Source organism: Chiloscyllium plagiosum, chromosome 37, assembly GCF_004010195.1.
Source record: "Chiloscyllium plagiosum isolate BGI_BamShark_2017 chromosome 37, ASM401019v2, whole genome shotgun sequence".
NCBI lineage: Eukaryota > Metazoa > Chordata > Chondrichthyes > Orectolobiformes > Hemiscylliidae > Chiloscyllium > Chiloscyllium plagiosum.
This window is the reverse complement of record NC_057746.1, coordinates 27,749,393-27,773,639: the sequence shown is the minus strand read 5'-3', so window position 1 is coordinate 27,773,639 and position 24,247 is coordinate 27,749,393. Positions and strand designations below refer to the sequence as shown.

Here is a 24,247-nt window from a genome sequence, read left to right as displayed (position 1 = left end):
TAACTCAGAATCCCAACACAGCGGATCCCTGACTCCTCCTGTCTGAGGACCAGACTAGTGTGAGACTTGGAGACAAACCACAACCACTCCCAGACTTCCTGGAGAGATTTGATTCCTCGCTATATATCCACAGATCAGAGAAATTTATATCAGGGTGACATTACAGGGAGGTGGAGGTGGGGAAGAAGACTGAGTAGATTCTGGAAATGGGCTGACAGTCTGAAGAAAGGGGTTAGCGACTGGATACTGGGTTTTGGGGTTGATCTCCAGAAGAGGCTATCTTGCCTCTCCCTCACCCTTACAGACATCCATCAGCCTGGGTGTGAATCCCCAGAAAATTGGGGTTTTCCTGGACTATGAGGGTATGCAAGTGTCATTTTGCAATGTGGGCAACATGTCCCATCTACACACATTCACGGTGTTTGAGATGAATCAGTCAGTGGTTCTCAGAGTGGGCTCAAGTGAAATCTTTCCAGGTGGACACAAAGTCTTCTCACCACAGTGTCAGTGAAGTCTTTCCAGGAGAACGCCAAATAATTTCATTGAAGTGCTGATGCCAGACACTAATACAGAGCTAGACAACAAAAGAAACAACTTTCTTTGCAAAAAAAAGCGTAACAAGTTTTTTTACAAGTGTAAAAGTATTATTTATTTGCTCCTCGCTCCAAATTCTGGATCTTCAAAACACCCACTCACAATACATGACAACAATTTTACAATCCCCACCTTGTTGTAATCAGATTGATATTCTGCAGAAAATGCCAAAGCACCATACACTGATGGATCGGTCACCACCTCTGGCTGGCTTCTATGGCAAGTGAAGGGACCTGCTGCCTGTTGAGAATTCTTTGGATGATGTCACTTAATCTACAACTGGAGGCCTGGTACCTCTTGAAAATGTTGAGGGAGAAGAAAAAGAAAGGTGGAAGGGAGAGAATTATGACTGCAAAAGTTGGTCCTTTTTTGCGGTATCTTTCAGTGCTGGAGCTGAGTTCCATGATATCTTGGAGCAGTAAATACCTGTGCAGTTTTAATAAGTTCTTGTGTTGCGTTTCGGTCTTTAAACAAAAACCAGCAATACTTTAAACAGGAGGAAAGAGAGAGCAGGAGTTTGGGGACAGACCACATGGGAGGCTTGAGAAAGCTCTGGGGTTCAACATAAAAAGAAAGATGACTGACTGTGTAAGTGCAAACATCTCTGGAAATCAGAGTTGAATCCAAGAAAAGCAGACAGTGAAATGTGGAGACACCTTATGAGTGGAACTGCTCATAGCTGGGAGTGTCAAGATTTCAGAGCCGAAGCAGCTAAGTGGTGGTTTTTAATACTAATAAAACTTCAAAATTTTATTTTATTTTTTGTAAATCCATAATAGTGAGTAGGGTGAGAGTATTTTTGTTCTGATATCTGTCTCTTGATGAAGCTTTTTAAATATAAAACATAGGTACCATCCTAGGGCATTGTATTTAGAGCAGTAATACCCGTGCTATCCTTTGGGTCTGTAGATTAAGGTGCAGAGATGGCCTTCAGTAAAATAAGACCATAAGACATAGGAGTGGAAGTAAGGCCATTTGGCCCATCGAGTCCACTCCGCCATTCAATCATGGCTGATGGGCATTTCAACTCCACTTACCCGCATTCTCCCCGTAGCCCTTAATTCCTTGTGACATCAAGAATTTATCAATCTCTGTCTTGATGACATTCAGCATCCCGCCCTCCACTGTACTCTGTGGCAATGAATTCCACAGACCCACCACTCTCTGGCTGAAGAAATGTCTCCACATTTCTGTTCTGAATTTACCCCCTCTAATTCTAAGGCTGTGTCCACAGGTCCTAGTTTCCTCGCCTAACGGAAACAATTTCCTAGCATCCACCCTTTCCAAGCCATGTTTTTGCTCTTTCTGCCAGATGTGCTCTTTCTGATGTGCTCTTTCTGCCAGATGTGGAAGATTCGGGAGAATTTCAGTATTCCTGTTGATTATGATTGCAGGAAGTGTGTTTGGTTGTGAATCTATATGGATCAGTTGGAGCAGTAATTAGAGGCAATGAAGAATTTGCAGAAACCAAGGGATGTGACAGATGGCAGTTTTAGGAGGGTAGAAAAACCACAGATACAAGCAGGTGGATAGGCTAGCTCTAGAGATAATAGGAGAAGTAGGCAGGTAGTGCTGGAATCTCCTGTTGCTATCCCATCTCAAACAAGTATGTTACTTTGGAAAATGTAGGGGAACGATACACTGACAGCCATGTTTGTAGTACCAAGACTGTAATGAGGGGTATGTCATGTTCCAAGTGGTTGATTGTGATAGGGGACACTGTAGTCAAGGGAACAGACAGCCATTTCAGGTCCATACAGACAGATAGGGTGAAAAATATTCTCAAATAGGAGAGCAGGAGTTCATTATGCACGTTGGTACCAATCACATAAACAGAGAAAGGACTAAGGTTCGGAAGATACAATAAATGGATTTAGGCAGAGGTTAAAACGTAGATCCCTCAAGGTAGTGATATCTAGATTACCCCCAACGCTATGTGCTACTGAGAATGGGAACGGGATAGAGCAGATGAATATGTGGTGGAGCAGCTTGCATAGTGGGCAGGGATTTGCATTTTTGGATTATTGGAATCTCATCTACGGTAGAGGTGACCTCTGAAAGAAGGTCAGATTGCTCCTGAATTGGAAGGGGAGCAATATACTGGTAGGGAGCTTTGCCAGTGCTACTCAGGAGGCTTTAAACCAGTAACCAGAGATGGAGGCCCAAAGAGATAGTGAGAAAAGAGATAACTCTATGAGGTAGGACTGATAAATTAAACCACATTTATTTCAAAGCAAGAGGCCTAACAGTAAGACAGCATAATGATGGCATCATTGGGAACATGGATTGGAACATCATAGCCATTATAAAAATATCGCTCAGGAAGGGGCAGGATTGGCAGCTTAAAATTACAGGATAAAGGTGCTATAGGAATGATGGAAGGTGGGGAAGAGAGGAGTTTTTGATTCAGGATTACATTATGGCTGTATTTAGAGAGCTTATTCCTGGAAGTATGTCCAGTGAAGTTATTTGTGTGGAACTGAGAAATACAAAAGGGATGACAAGTGACTGTGGTGAAAGTGTTTACTGCAGATGCAGGAGATGAGAGTGAAGAGTGTGGTGCTGGAAAAGCACAGCAGGTCAGGCAGCATCCAAGGAGCAGGAAATTCGATGTTTTGGACAAAGGCCCTTCATCAGGAATGAGGCTGGGAGCCTAGGGGGTGGGGAGATAAATGGGAGAGAGTGGAGCTGGGAGTAAGATAGCTAAGAGTGCAATAGATAGATGGAGATGGGGGTTAAGGTGATTGGTTAGAGGGAGGGTGGTGCAGATAGGTGGGAAGGAAGATGGACAGATGGGACAGGTCATGAGGGCGGTGTTGAGCTGAAGGTTGGAATGGGATAATGTGTGGGGGAGGGGAAATGAAGAAATTGGTGAAATCCGCATTAATGATATAGGGTTGTGGGGTCCCGAGGTGGAAGATGAGGCATTCTTCCTCCAGGCATCAGGTGGTAAGGGAGTGGGGATTTTTCTACATTTTCTACAAACCCACCGACTCCCACAGCTACCTGGATTACACATCCTCCCACCCTGTCCCTGCAAAAATGCTATCCCTTATTCCCAATTCCTTTGCCTTCACTGCACCTGCTCCCAGGAGGACATGTTCTACTCCTTCTTTAAAGACTGCAATTTCCCCTCCCACATGGTTGAAGATGCCCTCCAATGCATCTCATCCACTTCCCATACCTCTGCCCGGGGTTCCCACCCCTCCAACTGCAACAAGGACAGGACCCCTGGTCCTCACCTTTCATCTAACCAACCTCCGTATACATTGCATCATCTTCCGCCATTTCTGCGACCTACAAATGGACCCCACCACTAGAGATATATTCCCTCATCACCTTTACCAGCTTTCTGGAAAGATCATTCCCTCCACGACTACCTTGCCAGGTCCATATCCCCCAACAACCCACCGTCCCCTCCTGGCACCTTCCCCGCCATTGCAGGAATTGCAAAACCAGCAGCCACATCTCCTCCCTCACCTCCGTCCAAGGCCCCAAATGAGCCTTCCACATCCATCAAAACGTCACCTGCACTTCCACACACGTCATTTCCTATATCGGTTACTCTCGATGCAGACTCCTGTACATTGGGGAGACAGGACACCTACTCGCAGAGTGCTTCAGAGAACATCTCTGGGACACCCGTACCAACCAACTCCACCGCCCTGAGGCCAAACACTTCAACTCCCCCTCCCACCCTCCCCGGTGCCTGGAGGAAGAACACCTCATCTTCTGCCTTGGGACCCTCCAACCCCATGGCATCAATGTGGATTTCACCAGTTTCTTCTTTTCCCCTCCCCCCACATTACCCCAGTTCCAACCTTCCAGTCAGTACCATCCTCATGACCTGTCCCATCTGTCCACCTTCCTTCCCCACTATCTGCACGACCCTCACCTCTGACCAATCACCTTTACCCCCACCTCCATACACCTCTTGCACTTTCAGTTACCTTACCCCTAGCCCCATCCCCTCCCATTTATCTCTCCATTCCCTAGCCTCCCAGCTTCATTCCTGATGAAGGGTTTTTGACGAAAACGTTGATTTTCCTGCTCCTCAGATGCGGCCTGACTTGCTATGCTTTTCCAGCACCACACACGTGACTGTGGTGTCAGAGGGGGAGCACTTTGGGGCTTTTCCATATGAGTTATGGAAAAAGTATAGACCAGATCTAAAAGTTAAAGTTCTAAATTAGAGTAAGACCCATTTTGACAGTTTTAGGCAAGAATTTTCAAAAGTTGATTGAAAGAGGCTATTCGCATGTCAAGGGACCGTTGGAAAGTGGGAGGCCCTTCAAAAATGAGACAACAAGAGTCCAGAGGCTGCATGTTCCTGTTTGTGTGAAGGGAAAGGATAGTAAGTGTAGGGAATGCTGGATGACTGGAGATATTGAGGAACCAGGCAAAAAAACAGGAGGCATATTGGCAAATGCAGATAGCTGGGAAGGGGTGAATCTCTGGATGAGTATAAAGGCAGTAGAGTTATACTTGAGGGGTATCAGGAGGGAAAAAAGAGGACAAGAGATAGCTTTGGAGGGTTTGAGCTGTATGAAGGGGCTGACTAAACTGGGCCTATTTTTCCCTGGCAGGTTGAAAGCTGAGAGGTGACCATACGGTGGTTTACAAAATCATGAGTGGCCTGGATAGAGTGAATAGCCAAGGTCTTCTCACGAGGTAGAGGAGTCCAAAATCAGAGGGCATAAGTTTAAAGTGAGATGGAAAAGATTTAAAAGGGGTGTAAGGGGTAACTTTCTTACGGAAGGTTCAATTGTACTCTTAGTGGAATCCTAGTAGACCGGATGGTACCAGCTAAACCAGATGACAGCATATTTCACGTATCCCAAGTAGGCTGAGAGACACCACCCCCATGTCCCAGTTGCTTGCCCTGATCTGAATCCCATGGAACCAGGAGATGATACCTTGGCCACCCTGGATGCAAGAAAGTCACGCTCCACTCGTGGGGTTTTCAGGAGTCGGCTTGGCTCAGAGATTCACGGAAACATTTGATCAGACATTCCGATGAGGTGAATGAGGCTGACCAAAACTCTCCATGGCCCCGATTCCTCCTACTCGCAGCAACATTTCGCTTTGTCTTCCCGTCTTAATTAGCACAGCCTCCACATTGTAAGGTAGCAGCTGCCGAGCCCTTTTAGCCTCCCCATTCATGCAGAGTGGAAGGAGGACCAAGCAAAGTTGGCCCTAACTGTACATGCTTTTATATGAGAGGCACCACAGACCAAATACAGATGCATGGCCACAAGCACGCTCCTAGCTCCAAACTCAGACCAGTATTTATGCTTGACATAAATGAGACATGAAAAGAGGAAAATTTAAAAAAAAATCTTTTGAGGAAAGTTCAGCAAGACAACAGCAAGGCAGCACTGAAATATGGCCAATAGAGATCTTCACCAGTAGGGAGGCAAGGGGAATATGTTTAAAACCATACAGAGATATTATTTAAGAATAAAAACAGATGCCACCGAGATTTCCCTTCAGGATAAACTATCAGCTCAGAAGACATTTTGAAGACCTACTTCATGGAATGCATTACCAGGATCAATTTGCTAATGACACTGAATAATCAAGAATTTTTTTTTAGATTAGATTTCCTACAGTGTGGAAACAGGCCCTTCGGCCCAACAAGTCCACACTGACCCTCTGACTAATGCTCCTAACAACTTTGAACAATTTAGCATGGCCAATTCACCTGGCCTGCACATCTTTGGAATGTGGGGGAAAACCACAGTACCCAGAGGAAACCCACACAGACGCAGGGAGAATGCGCAAACTCCACACAGACAGTCCCCAAGGCTGGAATTGAACCTGGGATCCTGGTGCTGTGAGGCAGCAGTGCTAGCCACTGAAACACCACACCGTCCCACACCTGGGGTACATGTGTTTCACCCCAACAGACACAGGCAAATTAAAATTTATCCAGTGGAAGAACGAACTACTTCAGAGACTATGTAGGGAGATAATGTTCAACCAATGCTTTCCACACATACAATAAAAAATCCATTAAACACAGATGTAAATATTCACTTTGTATTTTGATACTTGAAAACTGGTACGAACCAGTTTTTATTTTTGATTTTACAATGTTTGAGATTTGTATTGCATTCCAGAAAATGTTTAAGACATGTTTTGTCTTGACTCCTGTTATATTTAAGTTCTCTGTGTACGAATTTAAAGTTAAGAAGCAATTTTTTTTAACAATACTTAATTAGGATGTTTTTATCATGTAAGGGTTAGCGATTTTGGGCTGATTGTCTGAGACTCAGATACTAGGCTGTGAAGGGATATTGACTTGCATTGCATTATCCTATTCGCTCAGGCTCATAGGATCAAGAAGAGGGATTGTGGCCAAGTGGCCAACAGTCTAAATAACTATGCCCAACACAAAATTGGCTAAGTACTTTCTGCAAGTCAGGCTTGATGGAATGCAAAAGAAAACAAGGACAATCCCAGATTTGTCTTGCACATTGAACTGGAGTTTTGGAAACTCATTAAAAAATACTTAGTTCTTTGTTTGGTTCACATAGTAATAGCACTTGGATAAACATGTTTTATGAATAATAAACTGGTCTAAGTGCCTGTGTAGAATATTTCATAGGCAACAGTATTTAAAGTCATAAAACACCACAGAAGAATTCCAAAACAAAACAGAATGCTGAACTATTTAGGGTCAAAATACATATGTATACACATATTAGTTGGAGTACATGGTAATTCTATTTCAGAAGGTACACTTTCTAATTAAGCATCTACCCTATTACAAAACTATAAAGAATATTCTGGTCAACCCCCAGATACACTAACAACATGAACACTGAAACAAATATATCTCACTTATCTGCTTGCAGTGGTTGTGTTTAAATTGGGAAGTGGTGCCAGAATTACTGAGCACTGCTTGGTGTGTTTATCTACAAATGGGAGGTCCGGGTTGGCTTGCTGCTGAGACACAGTTTCAGAATAACAGTCGGGGTGCAGAAATGGATCTTAGTATTTGCACAAGAACTAGAGAAAGTATGAGGAGGAAGTTACACACAGTAACTTATTATCAAGAAGGAAAGGTGAGGGCAATTATTTCAACTTTCAAATGAGTTGTGAATGAAAACTTCAAGGTTAACACTATATGAGAACCAGAGGAGAAGAGTGAGAGAATGGGACCGCAAATTATCTTTTCAAAGTGCTGGGCAGTCAAATGGGCTGAAATTTGTTATTTTGTGCTATGATTCCACAGGGATTGTCATCTCAAATCAGGAGGGCCTTCTCAAGTTTCTACACAAGGTGATGATGGATGTAGAGCCTGTTCCAAACAAATATTCTTCTTGAATAAGTGCTTGTATGCCTGGGGTCAATAATCATGGAGAGTGCTTTTGTAAGTGTTGTAGGGAGAAATATCAAAGAGTAATCTTAAGGTCTATGTTCCTTAGCACAAGCTATCTTTATTCAGAGCTCTATTGCCACATATGTGGGAGAGGCCAGAGACCACCCCGAATCTGGCTTTCACGTGGAGCCCAGTTGCCCTCTGAATTACAGTTCAGATTGGAAGTCAATTATGCTTTGCATTGTCCAGTGAAATACAACATTTTTATACCTTCCCATTACAATAATTACATGCAACATTGACATCATTGTTAGCCACATCCCCCTAATATATACATCCAGTCCACTGCATACATGATCAATGATTGGCAACTCCATGGACAGCTCTAGGTCCTCCCATAATCTCATGATGTTAACTAGATACCTCCATCATCTGTCTTTAGGATCTTACAATGTTTCTGACAGTTTTACACCTTCCCAAACATTTTCCGGCTGTACCGCATTATTTTCCAATTAGCTAAATAGTTCCTTTTCACTAAGAACTCTTCCAAATTCTATGCTAATTTTAATGTCACAAATCTCTACCAATTATTATAAAGTCTTTAAAAACAAATCTAATATGAACTTACTGTGTCATAGCTGACAAATTGAGAACAACCTCTCTCTAACTTCAGCCTGAGAGAATAAACAAACAACTTGCAACTTATGACCCCAACTATTGGCATGCTATAAGTGATTTTTAAACTAAAGTTTCACTTTCAAATAAATCCTTTCTATTTCTACTCGAAACACTTTCCATTGCTAATTATCTTTTCTTAATAAAAGTAATTTGTTTGAATTCCACTGATGATGGTGAACTTCAATTACTTATGACTTTACCAACCTATTAAGCAAAACTTGTTTAGATTCAACAACTAATAAGAGAACATAACCACATCTTCAATTTATATATTTTGTAACTCTATCACTCTTCCTTTGATCTTTGGATGAAAGAACTTGTTGAATTATTTGCACTTAATTTTCAATTATTTATATCACCCCAGTTGTGATCTATCTTTTTACAATCATTCTCTGCCCTCCTCCTGTGCCAATGGTGTTTTTTGGAGTTCTTGTTCAGAGTATTTATCACTTTATCTTCCCAAATAACACAATAGTTCTCTTTACTGCCATTGAATCATTTGCTAAAGGAATGCAACTAACCTTTTCACATTAGTTTGGTGTCTGCCTTTCTAATTCTACAATCACCTAAAAAATTCAGAATACAATAGGATCATACTTTTTTTTCTACTTCTTACTATATAACATGCTTGGGATTGTGGGTAAACAAGACCTTTCAAAAATGCTCCTTATTAAAATGTTTGTATGTTTAAAACTGTCTGTTGACAGAAACCTGATTAACTTCCCTTATGTTTCTTTCAATGGAGAATTTCACCTTATCCAGTATATCTATATGGAGACTACCGACCTAGCTGTGAACATCTGCTGTATGGAACTGTCAAACCCTTTTGACGATCTTGTGCTAGCTAAAGAAAAAGCCCCACGTGGCCATTTTGTCTGCTTTAGATCATGAGCTGCTACAACAGTAAGGATGTAGAGCATTGAGTAAGGAGAAAATGAAACAAACTTTGTTTTTGATTTATGTCTAAAGTCTGATGGGGAACCAAACTGCATTGTTTAAAATGATGTGCAGCTTCTATTGTCTAGCACTCGCAACAGTGATGTTGCACTGAAACATCCAACCATGGAGCAACATTACAGTCAGGAAGGTCCCCGGTTTCCTGCAGCTCACAGCTCATTCTACCCAGTAAGTCCCTCTCTGCAACTGAGCTTCTATTTGTTTCTTCTCTCCCCCTCCTTCTTTCCCCCAGCCCTACACAGATCCTTGCTGATCTTTCAGTTCCTAGTTCCGATACAGGGTTTATTCCCGGAATGTTAACCTCTCTCTCCACCTGTCACTGAGACCCACACCCATCAGGTTACAGTTGGCAAGAGGCAAGAGGATGGGGTCAGATTATCAGGTGGATCTGTCAGTGCCCTTTAATTCCACAGATTGTCAGCGGGGCAGAGTTTTTCCTGTCATCATTTGATCCCAAATGAAAGAAGGGAAAGATCCTCTCAGTGAAAGTGTGGGTGAAAGTGTGGAGATGAGACATGGTGTCCGCATTGTAAAATGACACCTGTCCACCCTCATAGTCCAGGAAAACCCCCATCTTCCAGGGATTCACATTTGTGCTCAGGCGGATCCATGAGGGGTAAGTGCCGGCTAAATAACCACTCCCAGGAATCAGCCACACAACCCAATATCCTGTCTCCGGTCTTGGGTCAATACCCCCCTTCCTCTCCACAGACTCTCGGGCCACACCCAAGCCCCACTCAGTCTTGTCTCCCACCTCCACCTCCCAGTAGTGTCTCCCTGATGTGAATCCCTCCAATCCAAGGACACAAGTACACTGATCAAACTGTGTCACTTTTCTCGGAAGTTCAGTTGGCTTGTCTCCGAGTTGCGCTCTGGTTCGGTCCTGGGACAGGACGAGGCAGGGATTTGCAGTGTTTGGATCCAGAGTCAGAGAGGCTGGAACTGTGGGAAAGTTAAAGTAACAAAATTAGTCATTAAGGGAAAGAAGGGAAAAGGTATAAGGTGGGTGGGTAAAATTCAGTTCGATGGAGGGATAGCTGGAAAAGGGAGGGAGGAGACAACAGAAGCATGAGTGGGAACAGACCAAGAGGTAGAGGGGAAAGGGCACATGATGAGGAACAGGGAAGAGGAGAGGAAATAATGAATGAAAGGGAGGGAGAGAAAGCAAATCCTGTCAGAGAGTCAGGATGTGGAAATTATAGAAAGGGAAGTGGTGGGATTAGTTCAAATTCACACTTAAATGTGAGCTTTATTTCAATTAATTACACACCTTCGTACTCACATCTACTGATTAATAGCTTCTCATGTTTATATTAACAATTCATCCCAATCAACCCTTCGTTAATATATTCATTTTTGGTTTCCTCATTCCATTCAGTCTCAGGCATCCCTTCAGACCTTGTTAGACGATAACAGATACCCTTTCTTTAGAAATAAATCAATACGTAACAATAAAAAGACATAAAATGTAATAAACAAAATCCTCTTTTCTCTTTCTTTCTTTAAAGTTCCAAGGATATTTTTCAGTTTCTGAGAACTTCTCCCATTCTTTGATTCCTGAATGCTGCTATCCCCCCCCATTTCAACTTAAACATTTCTCCATCAACCAGCATTTGTTTTTAAACTGCGGTTTTGATCCTCAGTCTTTTCTCACTCATGCATTTTGTTAAGTGTACATTATATTGTATCATAGAATCTTATTATCTATGATAGCACTGAATGGGTATTGCTGTTGTGTCATCTTTTGGAATTTTTTTTGCAATATTTTTACTTAGAAAAATTCCATTATACCACTTCACCAAGAACAGTTTCTGCCACTAAGATACTTTTACTATTCCACTGACCTTTTAAGCTTCTCATGCTAAAGGGCAACATTTACCTCCATTCCCAGCAAGCAAAATTGTAAACTGTCCTGCACTTGAGAACTCATCAAAGAGATTCGCATTAAAAGTTCCACTGAAATCAAATATTTCTATTTCCTAACATCTCCCTATGATGTAGAATTCAAAATACATGTTTCATACAGTTGATATTGTATGGGTGACTGTGGGCTTGTGGCTAATAGAGTTGAAGCCTACAATGCATGATAGGAAATTATGTTAACCTTACATAAAACACCAGAAAGGAAGAATTAAAATCAGACGACTAACTACTGAGGCAAATGGCTGATGCTAAAGGTTATTCAACTGCTGCAAAATGGGATAAAATAAGATTTTTAAGAAGAACTATGGAAACACATATCTCCTGTTTGCACAACTGTTGGAGAAATGAGCTCAGAACTCTGAGGGTCTTGTGCAAGGATGCAGGACATTGAATAGGCTAGAAAACTGGAAAAAAAAAGTTATGAAAGAAGAAGTATCAAAGACATCAACAGCAACAACTTGAGACCAACCATCGCCAAGAGAGGCCACTGAGTTTAGAACTCAGAGAATAGACATATCAGAACAAACCTGGCCATTTTGTCATGTACTGGTAATATCTAGATTCTTGTAAAACAGATAATTTATTGACAGTGTGTTTAATAAGAACTAAAGAGTTACTAATAAAGAGGAAGTTGTGCTAGATTCTAATTTGGCTATCTGTCCTTCATCATGAAATTTGAGACTCTAGTGGATAAACGGAGAGGTTATATTCCATGAAAGGAATTCAATAATGTCCTGTTGAAAAGTCATCTAAACTCACAATGTTGCTCTCTTTTCTCTGAGCTGGGGGAGTCCAAAACTAGGGGATATTAGTTTAGGGTAAGAGGGGAAAAATTTAAAAGGGTCCTAAGGGGCAACATTTTCATGCAGAGGGTGGTGCATGCATGGAATGAGCTGTTAGAGGAAGTGGTGGAGGCTGGTAAAATTGCAACATTTAAAAGACATCTGGGTGGGTATAGGAGTAGGAAGGGTTTAGAGGGATATGGGCCAAGTGCTGGCAAATAGAACTAGATTAATGTAGAATATCTGTTCAGCATGGGTGAGTTGGACCATTGGGTCTGTTTCCATGCTATACATCTCTATGACTCTATAACTCTTCATGAATGCTGCCTGACCCACTGTGATCTCCAGCACTTCTTGTTTTCATTGCAGATTCCAGCATCTGCAGTAAATGGCTACTGCAATAGTGTCCATACTACGTAAGTTGCAAATTCACAAATTTTCCAAATGCAACAACTTTATTGTTCACTATATTGTGTCATCAGTGCTTTCTTCATCATTGATATTAATTTCAATGACACTGCATTTATGCTAATAAATCAATTGATTTCACATATTTTAAAAGATTTTAATACTATTTTGCACAATTTCATCTGTCAAGACAACCTCATTGGATCATAGAGTTGAATAGCAAGGAAACAGACCCTTCATTACAACTTGTCCATGCCAACCAGATATCCTAAATTAATCTAGTAATATTTGCCAGCATTTGGCCTATATCACTCTAAACCCTTCCTTTTCATGTACTCATCCAGATTCCACCACTTCCTTTGGCAGCTCATTCCATACATGCACCACCCTCAGTGTAAAAACATTGTCCCTTAGATCTCTTTTGTAACTTTTTCCTCTCACATAAACCTATGATCTCTAATTTTGAACGCCCTTACAGAGGCAGATGTTGCACTTTTAATTCAATAAAAATCTGGGATTAAGAGTTTAATGATGATTGTGAATCCATTGTCAATTATCGGAAAAACCCATCTAGTTCATTAATACCGCTTAGGGAAGGAAATCTGTCATCCTTATCTGGTCTGCCCTACATGTGATTTCAGACTCACAGCAATGTGGTTGACTCTCAACTGCTTTCTGGGCAGTTAGGAGTGGGCAATAAATGATGGGCACACCAGCTATTCTCTCATCTCACAAATAAACAAAAAAGTTAAAATCCCCGACCATTACTACCCTATCACTATTGAGATATATGAGATATCCTTATAAACATGCTTCTCAATTTTCTGCTCACTATTGAGGGGACTATAGCACAATCCCAATAAGGTGATCATCCTTTTTCTTAATTCTCAGTTCCATCCAATAACTTCACTGGATGTACTTCCAGGAGTATCCTCCTTAAGTTAAATTTTCCATAGTTGTTAGGTGCATTAGTCAGAGTGGAGTGGGTTACTCTTCGGAGGGTCGGTGTGGACTTGTTGGGCCGAAGGGCCTGTTTCCACAATGAGGGAACTGAATTTAATCTAAGTACAGCTGCAGTGTCATCACTAAACAAAAACGCAACTTCCTCTCCTATCTTGTTCCATTTTCTATCCTTCCCATAGTATCTATATCCTTGAACATTAAGCTAGTCCTACCATTCTCTGAGCCACATTTCTGCAATAGTTATGATATCCCAGTTCCATGTTCCCAACATTCCCTGAGTTCATCTGCCTTAGCTGTCAGGCTACTTGCATTGAAATATTTGTACTTCCTAATTTATCAGTATTCCCTTGTCTTCTGTCTTGTGCTTGCCTACCTTTACTACTTGACATGTTCCTCCTTTCAGCTGTACCAGCCTCAGACTTATCTCTTTCTCATGACCTCTTTCTCATGACCTCTTTGGACTCCAACCCAACCCACACCTTCCACCCTACCAACCTTCGCATAAACTGCATCATCCGCCGACATTTCCGCCACCTCCAAACGGACCCCACCACCAGGGATCTATTTCCCTCCCCACACCTTTCCGCCTTCCACAAAGACCATTCCCTCCGTGACCAACTGGTCAGGTCCACGCCCCCAACAACCCACCCTCCAATCCTGGCACCTTCCCCTGCCACTGCAAGAATTGCAAAACCTGCGCCCACACCTCCACCCTCACCTCCATCCAAGGCCCCAAAGGAGCCTTCCACATCCACCAATGTCATTTATTGTATCAGTTGCTCCCGATGCAATCTTCTCTACGTTGGGGAGACTGGACGCCTTCTCGTAGAGCACTTTAGGGAACATCTCAGGGACATCTGCACCAATCAATCCCACCACCCCGTGGCCAAACATTTCACCTCCCCCTCATACTCTGCCAAGGACATGCAGGTCCTGGGCCTCCTCCACTGCCACTCCCTCACCATCCGACACCTGGGGGAAGAACGCCTCATCTTCTGCCTTGGAACACTTCAACCCCAGGGCATCAAAGTGGACTTCACAAGTTTCCTCATTTCCCCTCCCCCCTCTTTACCTAGTTCCAACTTTCCAGCTCAGCACCATCCTCATGACCTGTCCTACCTGCCAATCTTCCTTTCCACCTATTCGCTCCACCCTCCTCTCTGACTTATCAGCTTCATCCCCACCCTCATCTATCAATTGTACTCTTTTCTACCTTCTCCCCAGCCCCACTCCCCTCCCATTTATTTCTCCACCCTGGAGGCTCCCTGCCTCTATTCCTAATGAAGGGATTTTGCCCAAAATGTCGATTTTCCTGCATCTCGGATGCTGCCTGATCTGCTGTGCTTTTCCAGCACCACTCTAATCTAGACTGATTTCCAGCATCTGCAGTACTCACTTTTGCCATATAGTCATCTGCTCTATCTTCCTATTCTTACTTTCAATAGCACGTAGTACTGGGCAAAATTCTTGTATTACTACCCTCAAGGACCTGCTTTTTAACCTCCTGCCTCATTTCCTTCAGTCTCCTTCAGAACCTCATCTCTTTCTCTTCCTAAGTTGTTTGTACAGATGTTTCTACAACAATCCCCTGCTAGTCAGTCTCCGCTTTGAGAATATTCTGCATCTTCTCCAAGATATCTTTGACCCTGACACCAAGGTGGGAACTTATTACTCCTGATGTCTCCCTATCAGCCGCAGAAAAATTTATCTGTGCCTGACTAGAGAGTCCCTATGACAATCAATCGCATGAAACCTGACATACTACTTATTATGGCAGAACCAGTTTTAGTACCAGAAACCTGGCTGCTAGTACTACATTCCTATGACAGTTCATCACCCCTTATCTTTTCCAAAGCAAAATATTTGTTAGAGAACAGATAGCCACAGGAGAGTTCTGCACTACTTTCCTACCTCTCCAACCTTTCCTCTCCAATGTCTACACATCTTCCTGAGAATATGTCAATAATATCCTCTAAAGAATTTGAAATGGAACACTCTAGTTTCCCTTGCAATTTTAGTGTTGGATATTAGAATTCATGCTCTATTCCTCTCATTACACAGATCCCTTCATTTGCCAACTTTCAGTTGTTCAAATGTTTGCAGCCTTTATTTTTGCTTATGGTCCAGTGAATTTTGGTGCAAAATGCCAGATAACTTCAGACACCGATCCAAAGGAAACCACAGAAAAGAGAAACATGAGAATTAAAAATGTCTTGAGGTTTAACAGCCAGTCATGTAAATAAATTTTCTGAGCCTTGGAGGCCACTGTAGCATCTTCACAACTCAATTCATTATCAGGAAAATTAATTTTAAGAGTTTTACCAGGGCTAATGATGTCCATCATTTCTCTCCACACTGTATACTGTAAAGGACCATTGAATTTTCCGGTAGACAGGGTGGTATTTCTTACTGAGAGTGGCTGGTACTCCTCCTTAATACTGTAAAAATAAAGACTGTTATCAATAACTAGTGAAATTCATTTTCATTAGGATATTTAAAGAAATTATATGAATGGTCAAGCTATTCCAACCTTCTCAAACTTGGGTTCATTTCATGTCAGAGAAGGGTAATCCTGTTTCTTTATCTGAGCAAATGAAATCTTGAGAAGACAACGACAAAGAAAGTAAAAGCCCAAATCAATAAGAAAGGTCCAATAGATTAATTAAACTAATGGATTCGTTGGCAGGACATCACATCTGACACAGAAACGGTGGCTCAGTAGTTAGCAGTGCTGCCTCACAGTACCAGAGCCCCACGTTCGATTCCAGCCTTGGATGACTGTCTGTGTGGAGTTTGCACATCCTCTGGGTGCTGTGGTTTCCTCCCGCAGTCCAAAGATGTGCAGGTTAGGTGAACTGGCCATGCTAAATTGCCCAAAGTGTTAGGTGCACTAGTGGGTGGGTTACTCTTCGGAGGGTCAGTGTGGACTCGTTGGGCTGAAGGGCCTGTTTCCACATTGTAGGGAATCTAATCTTTTCTAAAAAGAAAGGCATTCAGCTCAAAAACTTGCTGCACCATAAACAAGACTAAAGGCTGCAAATACTTGAACAACTAAAAATTGGGCATGTGCTGACTATCCAATTATGCAATATGTGAGGCACACAGCACTCCAAAAACTCTGCTCTCCTCTACTCCGAATTCTTCAACATCTGTCCTGGAGCAGTGGCAGCAGCCCAGTGCAGGAGTGGGGACAATGGCCTGGTGTGGGAGTGAGAGACAGCAACCCAGTGAAGTGCATGATGGCAGCCAGCACTCAGGCCATGAGGAAGCCCCCTGCACTGGTCTGCTGGGGAGAGCTCTTGGAGCCAGATTGTGACATTTGTCTTTTTAACTTTGATTCTTGTTTTTCTGACCTATAGTTATACTGTGTATAGCTGTCATGTAACATGTTTTTCTCCATTTCTCTATCCTGTAACTAAGGATTATACCCAGGTACCATTGTACGTAAGATGGCACCATAAGTAACTTTTCACTGTCCTTATTTGAGGGCATGCAACAATAATTCTATTATATACTATTTGTCTCTAATTTTAGTTGCTCCACCACTGGTTGCTGGACTTTCAGCTGCCTAATCCTTAACCTCTAGAAAGAACACCTTAAAACTCTTCATCTTCAATTCCCTTTTCTCCTTTAATGCATTTACTATCAACCTATTCCGCTGAGTGTTAACATCTCCTAGAGGACTCAATGTCACATTTTAGTCTCAAACACCACTGTACAGCACTTCAGATGGCATAATATATTAAACGCATTAGAAAATGAAAATTGCTGCTTGTGACAAAACAATAATGCATTATCGCGTAAACATTCAAAAGAACTCTCCATTAAGATCTGACTTTCTGAGATTGATCAGATTAGATTACTTACAGTGTGGAAACAGGCCCTTCAGCCCAACAAGTCCACACCGACCCACCAAAGCGCAACCCACCCATACCTCTACATTTATCCCTTACCAAACACTACGGGCAATTTAGCATGGCCAATTCACCTGACCTGCACATCGTTGGACTGTGGGAGGAAACCCACGCAGACACGGGGAGAACATGCAAACTCCACACAGTCAGTCACCTGAGGTAGGAATTGAACCCGGGTCTCTGGCGCTGTGAGGCAGCAGTGCTAACCACTGTGCCACTGTGCCGCCCACCTGCTGCAGTGCTGAAGCACTATAGCAAGCCTGAGACAGAGATGTCCTGCAGTTGCTTGAATGGCCCAAGACTTGAAAATCTAGGCAAGGAAGTGTTGCTCGCTCAGGGTCAATTTACCTCACTGGCAGACTGGAGCTTAAAATGGCCACTGTGAACTTTTGGAAAATGGTCTATTATTGATATACCATATTTCAAAACCATTATTCATATCATTGTTAAATTATACTATTATTAAAACATTAAATTAAGTTATTGTCATCCAATTAATAATTCTTTTAAGATAATTTTGGAATTGTCTGAAGAAACGAAATCCACGAACAACCCTGGCAACAAACACAGCAATTTTTCAGTAAAGAACACGCTCTTACCTTTTCTTCTGACAAGCCTCCTCCTGGAATAAGTAAAACAACAATTATTGAGCATGATAGTAACAATTTCAGGAGAAGATAGGATAATGAAACAAACAGACACTGAGCAGAATGAGATTTCATGCAGAAGGGAAAAATGAAGTATTTTGAAGGAAGAATGAGGAGAGACAATATAAATTAAATGCTGCAGTTTAAATGGGAGAATAAACACACAAATCTTCAAGGTAATTGGATAAAAAGTAAGAGGTTTTCGTTTACCAATGATTGTTAATGATTTGCACCAACATGATGGAGAAGGCACATTTAGTTGAAATTTTTGGGAGGGAATTACTCTTATATGTGAAAAGGAGATATTTGCTCATTACATCGGGAAAAGGCAGGGGCAGTGAAATTAATTGGATAACTCCTCCATTTAACAGGAAGGATGGACTGAATTATACAGAGCCTTAGTGAGACCGTATTTGGAGAAGTAAGTGCAGCTTTAGTCTTCTTAACTGAGGAAGGGTGTTCAGGCTTTATAGACAATGCAACAAAGGTTACCAAACTGATTTAAGACATGGCAGGATTGATATATGAAGACAGACTGGGCTATATTCACTGGGATTTAGAAGAATGAGGAGGGTTCTCATAGAAATTTACATTGGGCACAATAAGTGCAGGAAGGATATTCCTGATGACTAGGAAGTTCAGAACCAGGGACCACTGTCCACAAATACCGGCTTGGCCACCTAGGACTGAGGTGAGAAGAAGTTTCTTCATCCAGAGAATAGTGAGCCTGTGGAATTCTTTGCCACAGAAATTGGTTGAGGCCAAAACATTGTATGCTTTCAAAAAAATTTTTATTTTTACATATATAGTTATTAGGGCTAAAGGGATCAAAGGGTATGTGGAGAAAATTGCAACAAGTGAACTATTTCGCAGGAAGAATGAGGAGAGACAATATAAACTAAATGCTGCAGTTTAAATGGGGGAATAAACACACAAATTTTCAAGGTAGTTGGATAAAAAGTAAGAGGTTTTCATCTGTTGGATGATCAGCCACAATCACAATTGTAGGATATAGGTAAATTAATGTTACTTCTGCAATTCTGCAATTATAATTGATTATATAAAAATAAATGAACTCACACCAGTGTGTAATTGTTTTAGCCAGGAGCTGAGTCAACAAGAATGGGAACTATGTGGAGGAAATGCATAATTGTTTTTTTGTATTAGCTAAAAATGTATGCAAGAAAGAAACGGGACTGCAAGACAATGGGAGAAATACAGGCACTAGATAAAATGCTGTGAAGAGAGGCAGTTAAATTAGATATGCCTGTATAAACAGTAGGTATAAACATCTGTTTCCCACTTTTACAGAAACACAGGAACAAACCCCAATTAAAAGGGCTTAGTGATAAGATGCTGTGAGGGGCAGCACAGATGGAGGGAGTAGATAATGGTAAGCAAAGGATGGGGTGAGGTCAAATGGCCTTGTGAGGTCAGAAATAAGCATTTTGTCACAGACAAGGCCGGATAAGACAAGAGATAAACAGGAGTAATGGGTACCGGTCTTAGGGAAGTGGAGGATGTAAACAGGGGGGAAACAATGAAAAAAAAAATATGTAGGAACCAAATTATATAAATATCGAGTATTTGTTGAATTCAGTGTGTTTTGTCCCTGCCTTGTGGACATCACACCCACTTGCAAGTGGAAAATAAATGACACTACTGATTCAGATCTTGTCTCGGACTGAAATTATTGAAGTGAGTGAACTTTGTTTCTCACAATTGGGGGCTGTCCGGGATGTTCTTCCATTGCTGGGGGGAGTGGCTGGCCCTGGACACTGGGAAGACGCATCCCATTCCCCATTGAGGAGCGGTCTCGTATCCCGGTTTGGTCCGCTCCCTTGGGCGACTGGTAGGAATCCCATAAGAGAGACATCTGAATCAGACAGTGAGAGGAGGTCAATAGAAAATACGGCAAAAAGGGGCCAGGCAACTCTGTGCACAGACCAAGGTAAGAAAATTGACTTTTAAGTATTGCCTTGGTGGCCTGGATTGAGTTTTAGTAGTTAATAAGGGACTAACGAAGGAACTCAATATGGTTGTGCAGTGGGTAAGGAAAAAGCCTCCGGGAAAACAAAAGAAGAAAAAGGCAATGGAAATGGAGGCAGGGTCCCTTACAACATACCTCCAGAATGTCCTTTGGGCAGGATGTTGTGGAATTGGCAAAATAATACTTGTACAAGGGAAAAAGATGATTAAATATTGTTGCTTTGTATGGACTAAGGAATTCATTCTTCGTCCCGCCATCTTCTGGCCGAAGTACAGATCGGACGAAGACTGGGTTTGTAAATATCTGAATTTATTTGTCAATGAGTGAGAGAGAGAGAATGAAAAGAGCTGTCCAGCTGGTAGGAAGTTTAACCCTTTGTGATTTGGTTTGAATGCACATTTGTTTGTTGGTGATTGAATGTTTGCGTTTTATTCCCTGGAGCTTGAGTTCCAGGACTGTTTTGAATCTGATTTTTATTATGGAAACTTAACATGATTTCTTTTAAGGTTAAGGATTCTATCGAGATTATGAAAAACAAATGGTGATAACACCTGTTCTTTTTACAGATAATGACTGCCTTACTATCAGTTTCTAACTAATCTCTTTTATCTTTACATAAAAGCAATTTACGGAGGACAGTTGAAGTTTCAGTTCAACATTAGATTGTAGTAAAAGCGAAACTCCTATGGTTAATATCTGTGACCTTGGATTCGCCATTGTTCATGCATTAGCAGTTTTTTTTAAACTTGAATAGACAAATTCTTTTAAGGCAGCTCTGATTATTTCACGACCTATAAAATTGTAATTGAGCAATGATTGGTCAGGACTACTTAAGAAAACTAATTTTGGATTTAAATTAAGGGACTAAAACTGGGTAATTACAGTGAATTTCAAAATTGGGAACAGTATGCATTTTACATTTTAAATATTAAATACTTAATAAATGAACGTAAATATATAAATATATTTACAAGTTTGGAACAGGCTTTAAAGTTAGTCAAGCATGAATTGATGAATTGGTGTTTGAAGTTATGGGAGCTAGAAATATTGCAATATTTCTTTAAGAAAGAAAAAGGGGAAGAACGTAATGACTTATCCCCTTTGGGAGGTACCAATAGGGGACAAAGAGATTGGGTTTGTGAGTGCCCCCCTCACCAGTGGGGAGGTCAGAACATTTAAAAAGGGAATGAAGGTCCTGGTTGAGGATCCGGTAGGGTTGTTTGAACAAATTGATCAATTTTTGGGGCCCAGTCTGTATACGTGGGCTGAGTTAATGTCTATTTTGAATATACTATTTACTGGGGAGGAAAGGGGACTTATACGGGGAGCAGCCATTAAAATATGGGACAGGGAACACCCGATTGGAGATGGGGATGCTGGACAGGGAGAGGTAAAGTTTCCCCTCAGAGATCCCCAGTGGGAAAATCAAAACCCGGAGCATAGAGAAGAAATGAGGGAATTGAAAGACCTGATTCTAAAAGGAATAAGAGAGGCAGTTCCGAAGTCCCAGTATCCGACTAAAGCCTTTGAAGTTAGACAGGAGAAAGATGAGACTCCTTCAGCTTTCTTGCAAAGAAAGTAGAAATGTCGACACGGTCAATTACTGTTTCGGGGGTAAAAGGGGAGGGATTTACTGTTCCAGTATTTGAACCTATGATGATAGAAGGTCCTAAGGATAGGGTCACAGGGGAATTGTTGTATATCCCTGATATGGAAGTAACTTACTAGGGAGAGACTTAATTATCCTCTTAGGACTAGAGATTGGAATTCAGGAAAAAGAATTAGTTGTACAAATGGCAATGTTGACAGAGGATATGGAGAGAGAGATAGACCCTATTGTATGGGCTAGGGAAGGGAATCGTGGAGGACTACAGATCCCTCCCCTTGAAGTAAATTTAAAAAGGAAAGGGGACATTTTCTGTGAGCGACAATATCCCATTTCCATAGAAGGTACACGAGGACTGCAGCCAGTAATTGAGGGACTGATTAGAGATTAAGTAAGATCCCCCATGACCACAAATGGTTTAGTGTGATAGATTTAAAGAATGCCTTTTGGGCTTGTCCCTTGGAGGAGGAAAGATCTGGGACTATCCCCCTATGAAATCTTATTTGGATTACCTTACTCGGGAACGAATGGAGAATTGCCAATTCCTGAAACTAAAGATTTGTTTTTAAAGAAGTATATACTGGGCTTGTCCTCCTCTTTGTCTTTGCTCAGGAAATAGGGTTTATTGGCACAGATTCCACCCCTAAAATTCACCGTTCATCCCATCCAGCCGGGAGATTGGGTCTTAGTAAAATCATGGACAGAGACTAAATTGCAGCCAGACTGGGAAGAGCCGTACCAGGCTCTTTTGACTACCGAAACGGCAATAAGGACGGTGGGGAAAGGCTGGACTCATTACACTCGGATCAAAGGGCCAGTGGAATCTCCTGATAAAGGGCTTTTGCCCGAAACATCGATTTTGCCTGTCCTCGGATGCTGCCTGAATTGCTGTGCTCTTCCAGCACCACTGATCCAGAATCTGGTTTCCAGCATCTGCAGTCATTGTTTTTAACCAGTGGAATCTCCAGTTGAAGAAGAGGTCTGGACAGCCGAATCAACGCAAGACCCGCTGAAACTCAGACTAAAGAGACTTTGAGTAACTGATTATACAGTGGCGACGCGAACGCGGGGATTATTTCTGTAGGATTGTATATTAAGTCATATTGTGCATCACCTTGATGTTTAAAGTACTGGGAATGCTTAGAGTTATGATGCTAGCCCTCTTAGTATTGGGATTTTGACAAATATCATTTTCATATGTATTATTAACAGTTCCTGAGTCTGATCATCCACAAGTAATAGACGCTGATGCATACAGCTTCGTGAATTGTGGGGATGTAGATAATCAGGGACAGTACCGCAGCTTTGAGATACATCTTAAGTCCTATGGGGATGGCCTAGGGGATGGTACTTGTTTTGGGAGGTGGCACTTATGAGGTACAGTTAAATGAAACATTTGGGATTGAAATGAAAGCAAATGGGAAGGATTTTGTGGGCTGTTGTTTTCGAATTAGCGTAGGACAGGGAAAATGGGCAGAATGACTGGATAATGAGATACAACCTTTCACCCCTCCCGCTGATCCTAAAGTAGTAAAAATTATAGAGGTAAAAGACTTAAAACAGACCATTGAAATAGAAACTGGCTTTGGGGATGCAAATGCCTGGGTTGAATGGGTAAAGTATACTGTAAAAAGTCTGAACAAGAGCAATTGCTATGCATGTGCCTCCGGTAGGCCAGTGGCCCAGGTGGTTTCCTTTCCACTCGGGTGGAAGCGAGACAGGAAGGGCATGAAATGTATGATAGCCCTGTATCAGGATGAGACTGCATGGAATGATAGGAAGTGTACCTCCCTATCTCTGATGTTCCCTCCCTTGGAGAAGAAAGATGCAAAAGTCCCCCCCACATTTTCCGCCGCAGTTAGAAATCACACGTCGTGTGTGCGTAGACGAGATACAAGTCGGTCGAGAGATTTTCGGGAGCTGAAATTATGTACAGAGATTAAAAATGTTACTGAAATGGAGAAAGGAGGGAACGACTCAGCACTAAAGGTTCCCCGAGCGGATCTGTGGTGGTACTGTGGAGGCAAAATATTGAGACCCACGCTACCTCCGGATTGGAGAGGGATATGTGCAATTGTACAATTGGCAATTCCATTTACCCTGGCATTTGAGAAGGAAAAGATAGTAGGGAAAAAGGGAAGGGGTAAGAGATCACTGTTAGACACTTCTTTTGATGACAGGATTTATCTCGATTCGGTAGGAGTCCCTAGCGGGGGGTAACCTGATGAATTCAAGGCTCGTAACCAGATTGCAGCAGGCTTTGAGTCAGCTCTCTTTTGGTGGATAACAATTAATAAAAATGTAGATTGGATAAATTACATTTTCTATAATCAACAGCGATTTATAAATTATACAAGAGAGGCGGTTAAAGGAATATCAGAACAGCTTGATGCGACAAGTAGGATGGCATGGGAAAACAGAATAGCCCTTGATATGATTTTAGCAGAAAAAGGGGGTG

The 24,247-nt window shown here is 41.9% G+C and overlaps 1 protein-coding gene across 1 annotated transcript in view; it reads right to left on the bottom strand.

The window, feature by feature from the left end:
• Positions 1-6,400: 6,400 nt before the first annotated feature.
• LOC122541441 (zinc-binding protein A33-like) overlaps positions 6,401-24,247 on the bottom strand; it is a 21,227-nt gene continuing 3,380 nt past the window's right edge. The window contains exons 4-6 of the mRNA XM_043678219.1: positions 18,146-18,168; positions 15,955-16,070; positions 6,401-10,498 (exon numbers count right to left, since the gene is read on the bottom strand). Coding sequence (XP_043534154.1) covers positions 9,948-10,498; positions 15,955-16,070; positions 18,146-18,168 — 690 coding nt within the window. The 3' untranslated portion in view covers positions 6,401-9,947. The remainder of the gene's footprint in view (positions 10,499-15,954; positions 16,071-18,145; positions 18,169-24,247) is intronic.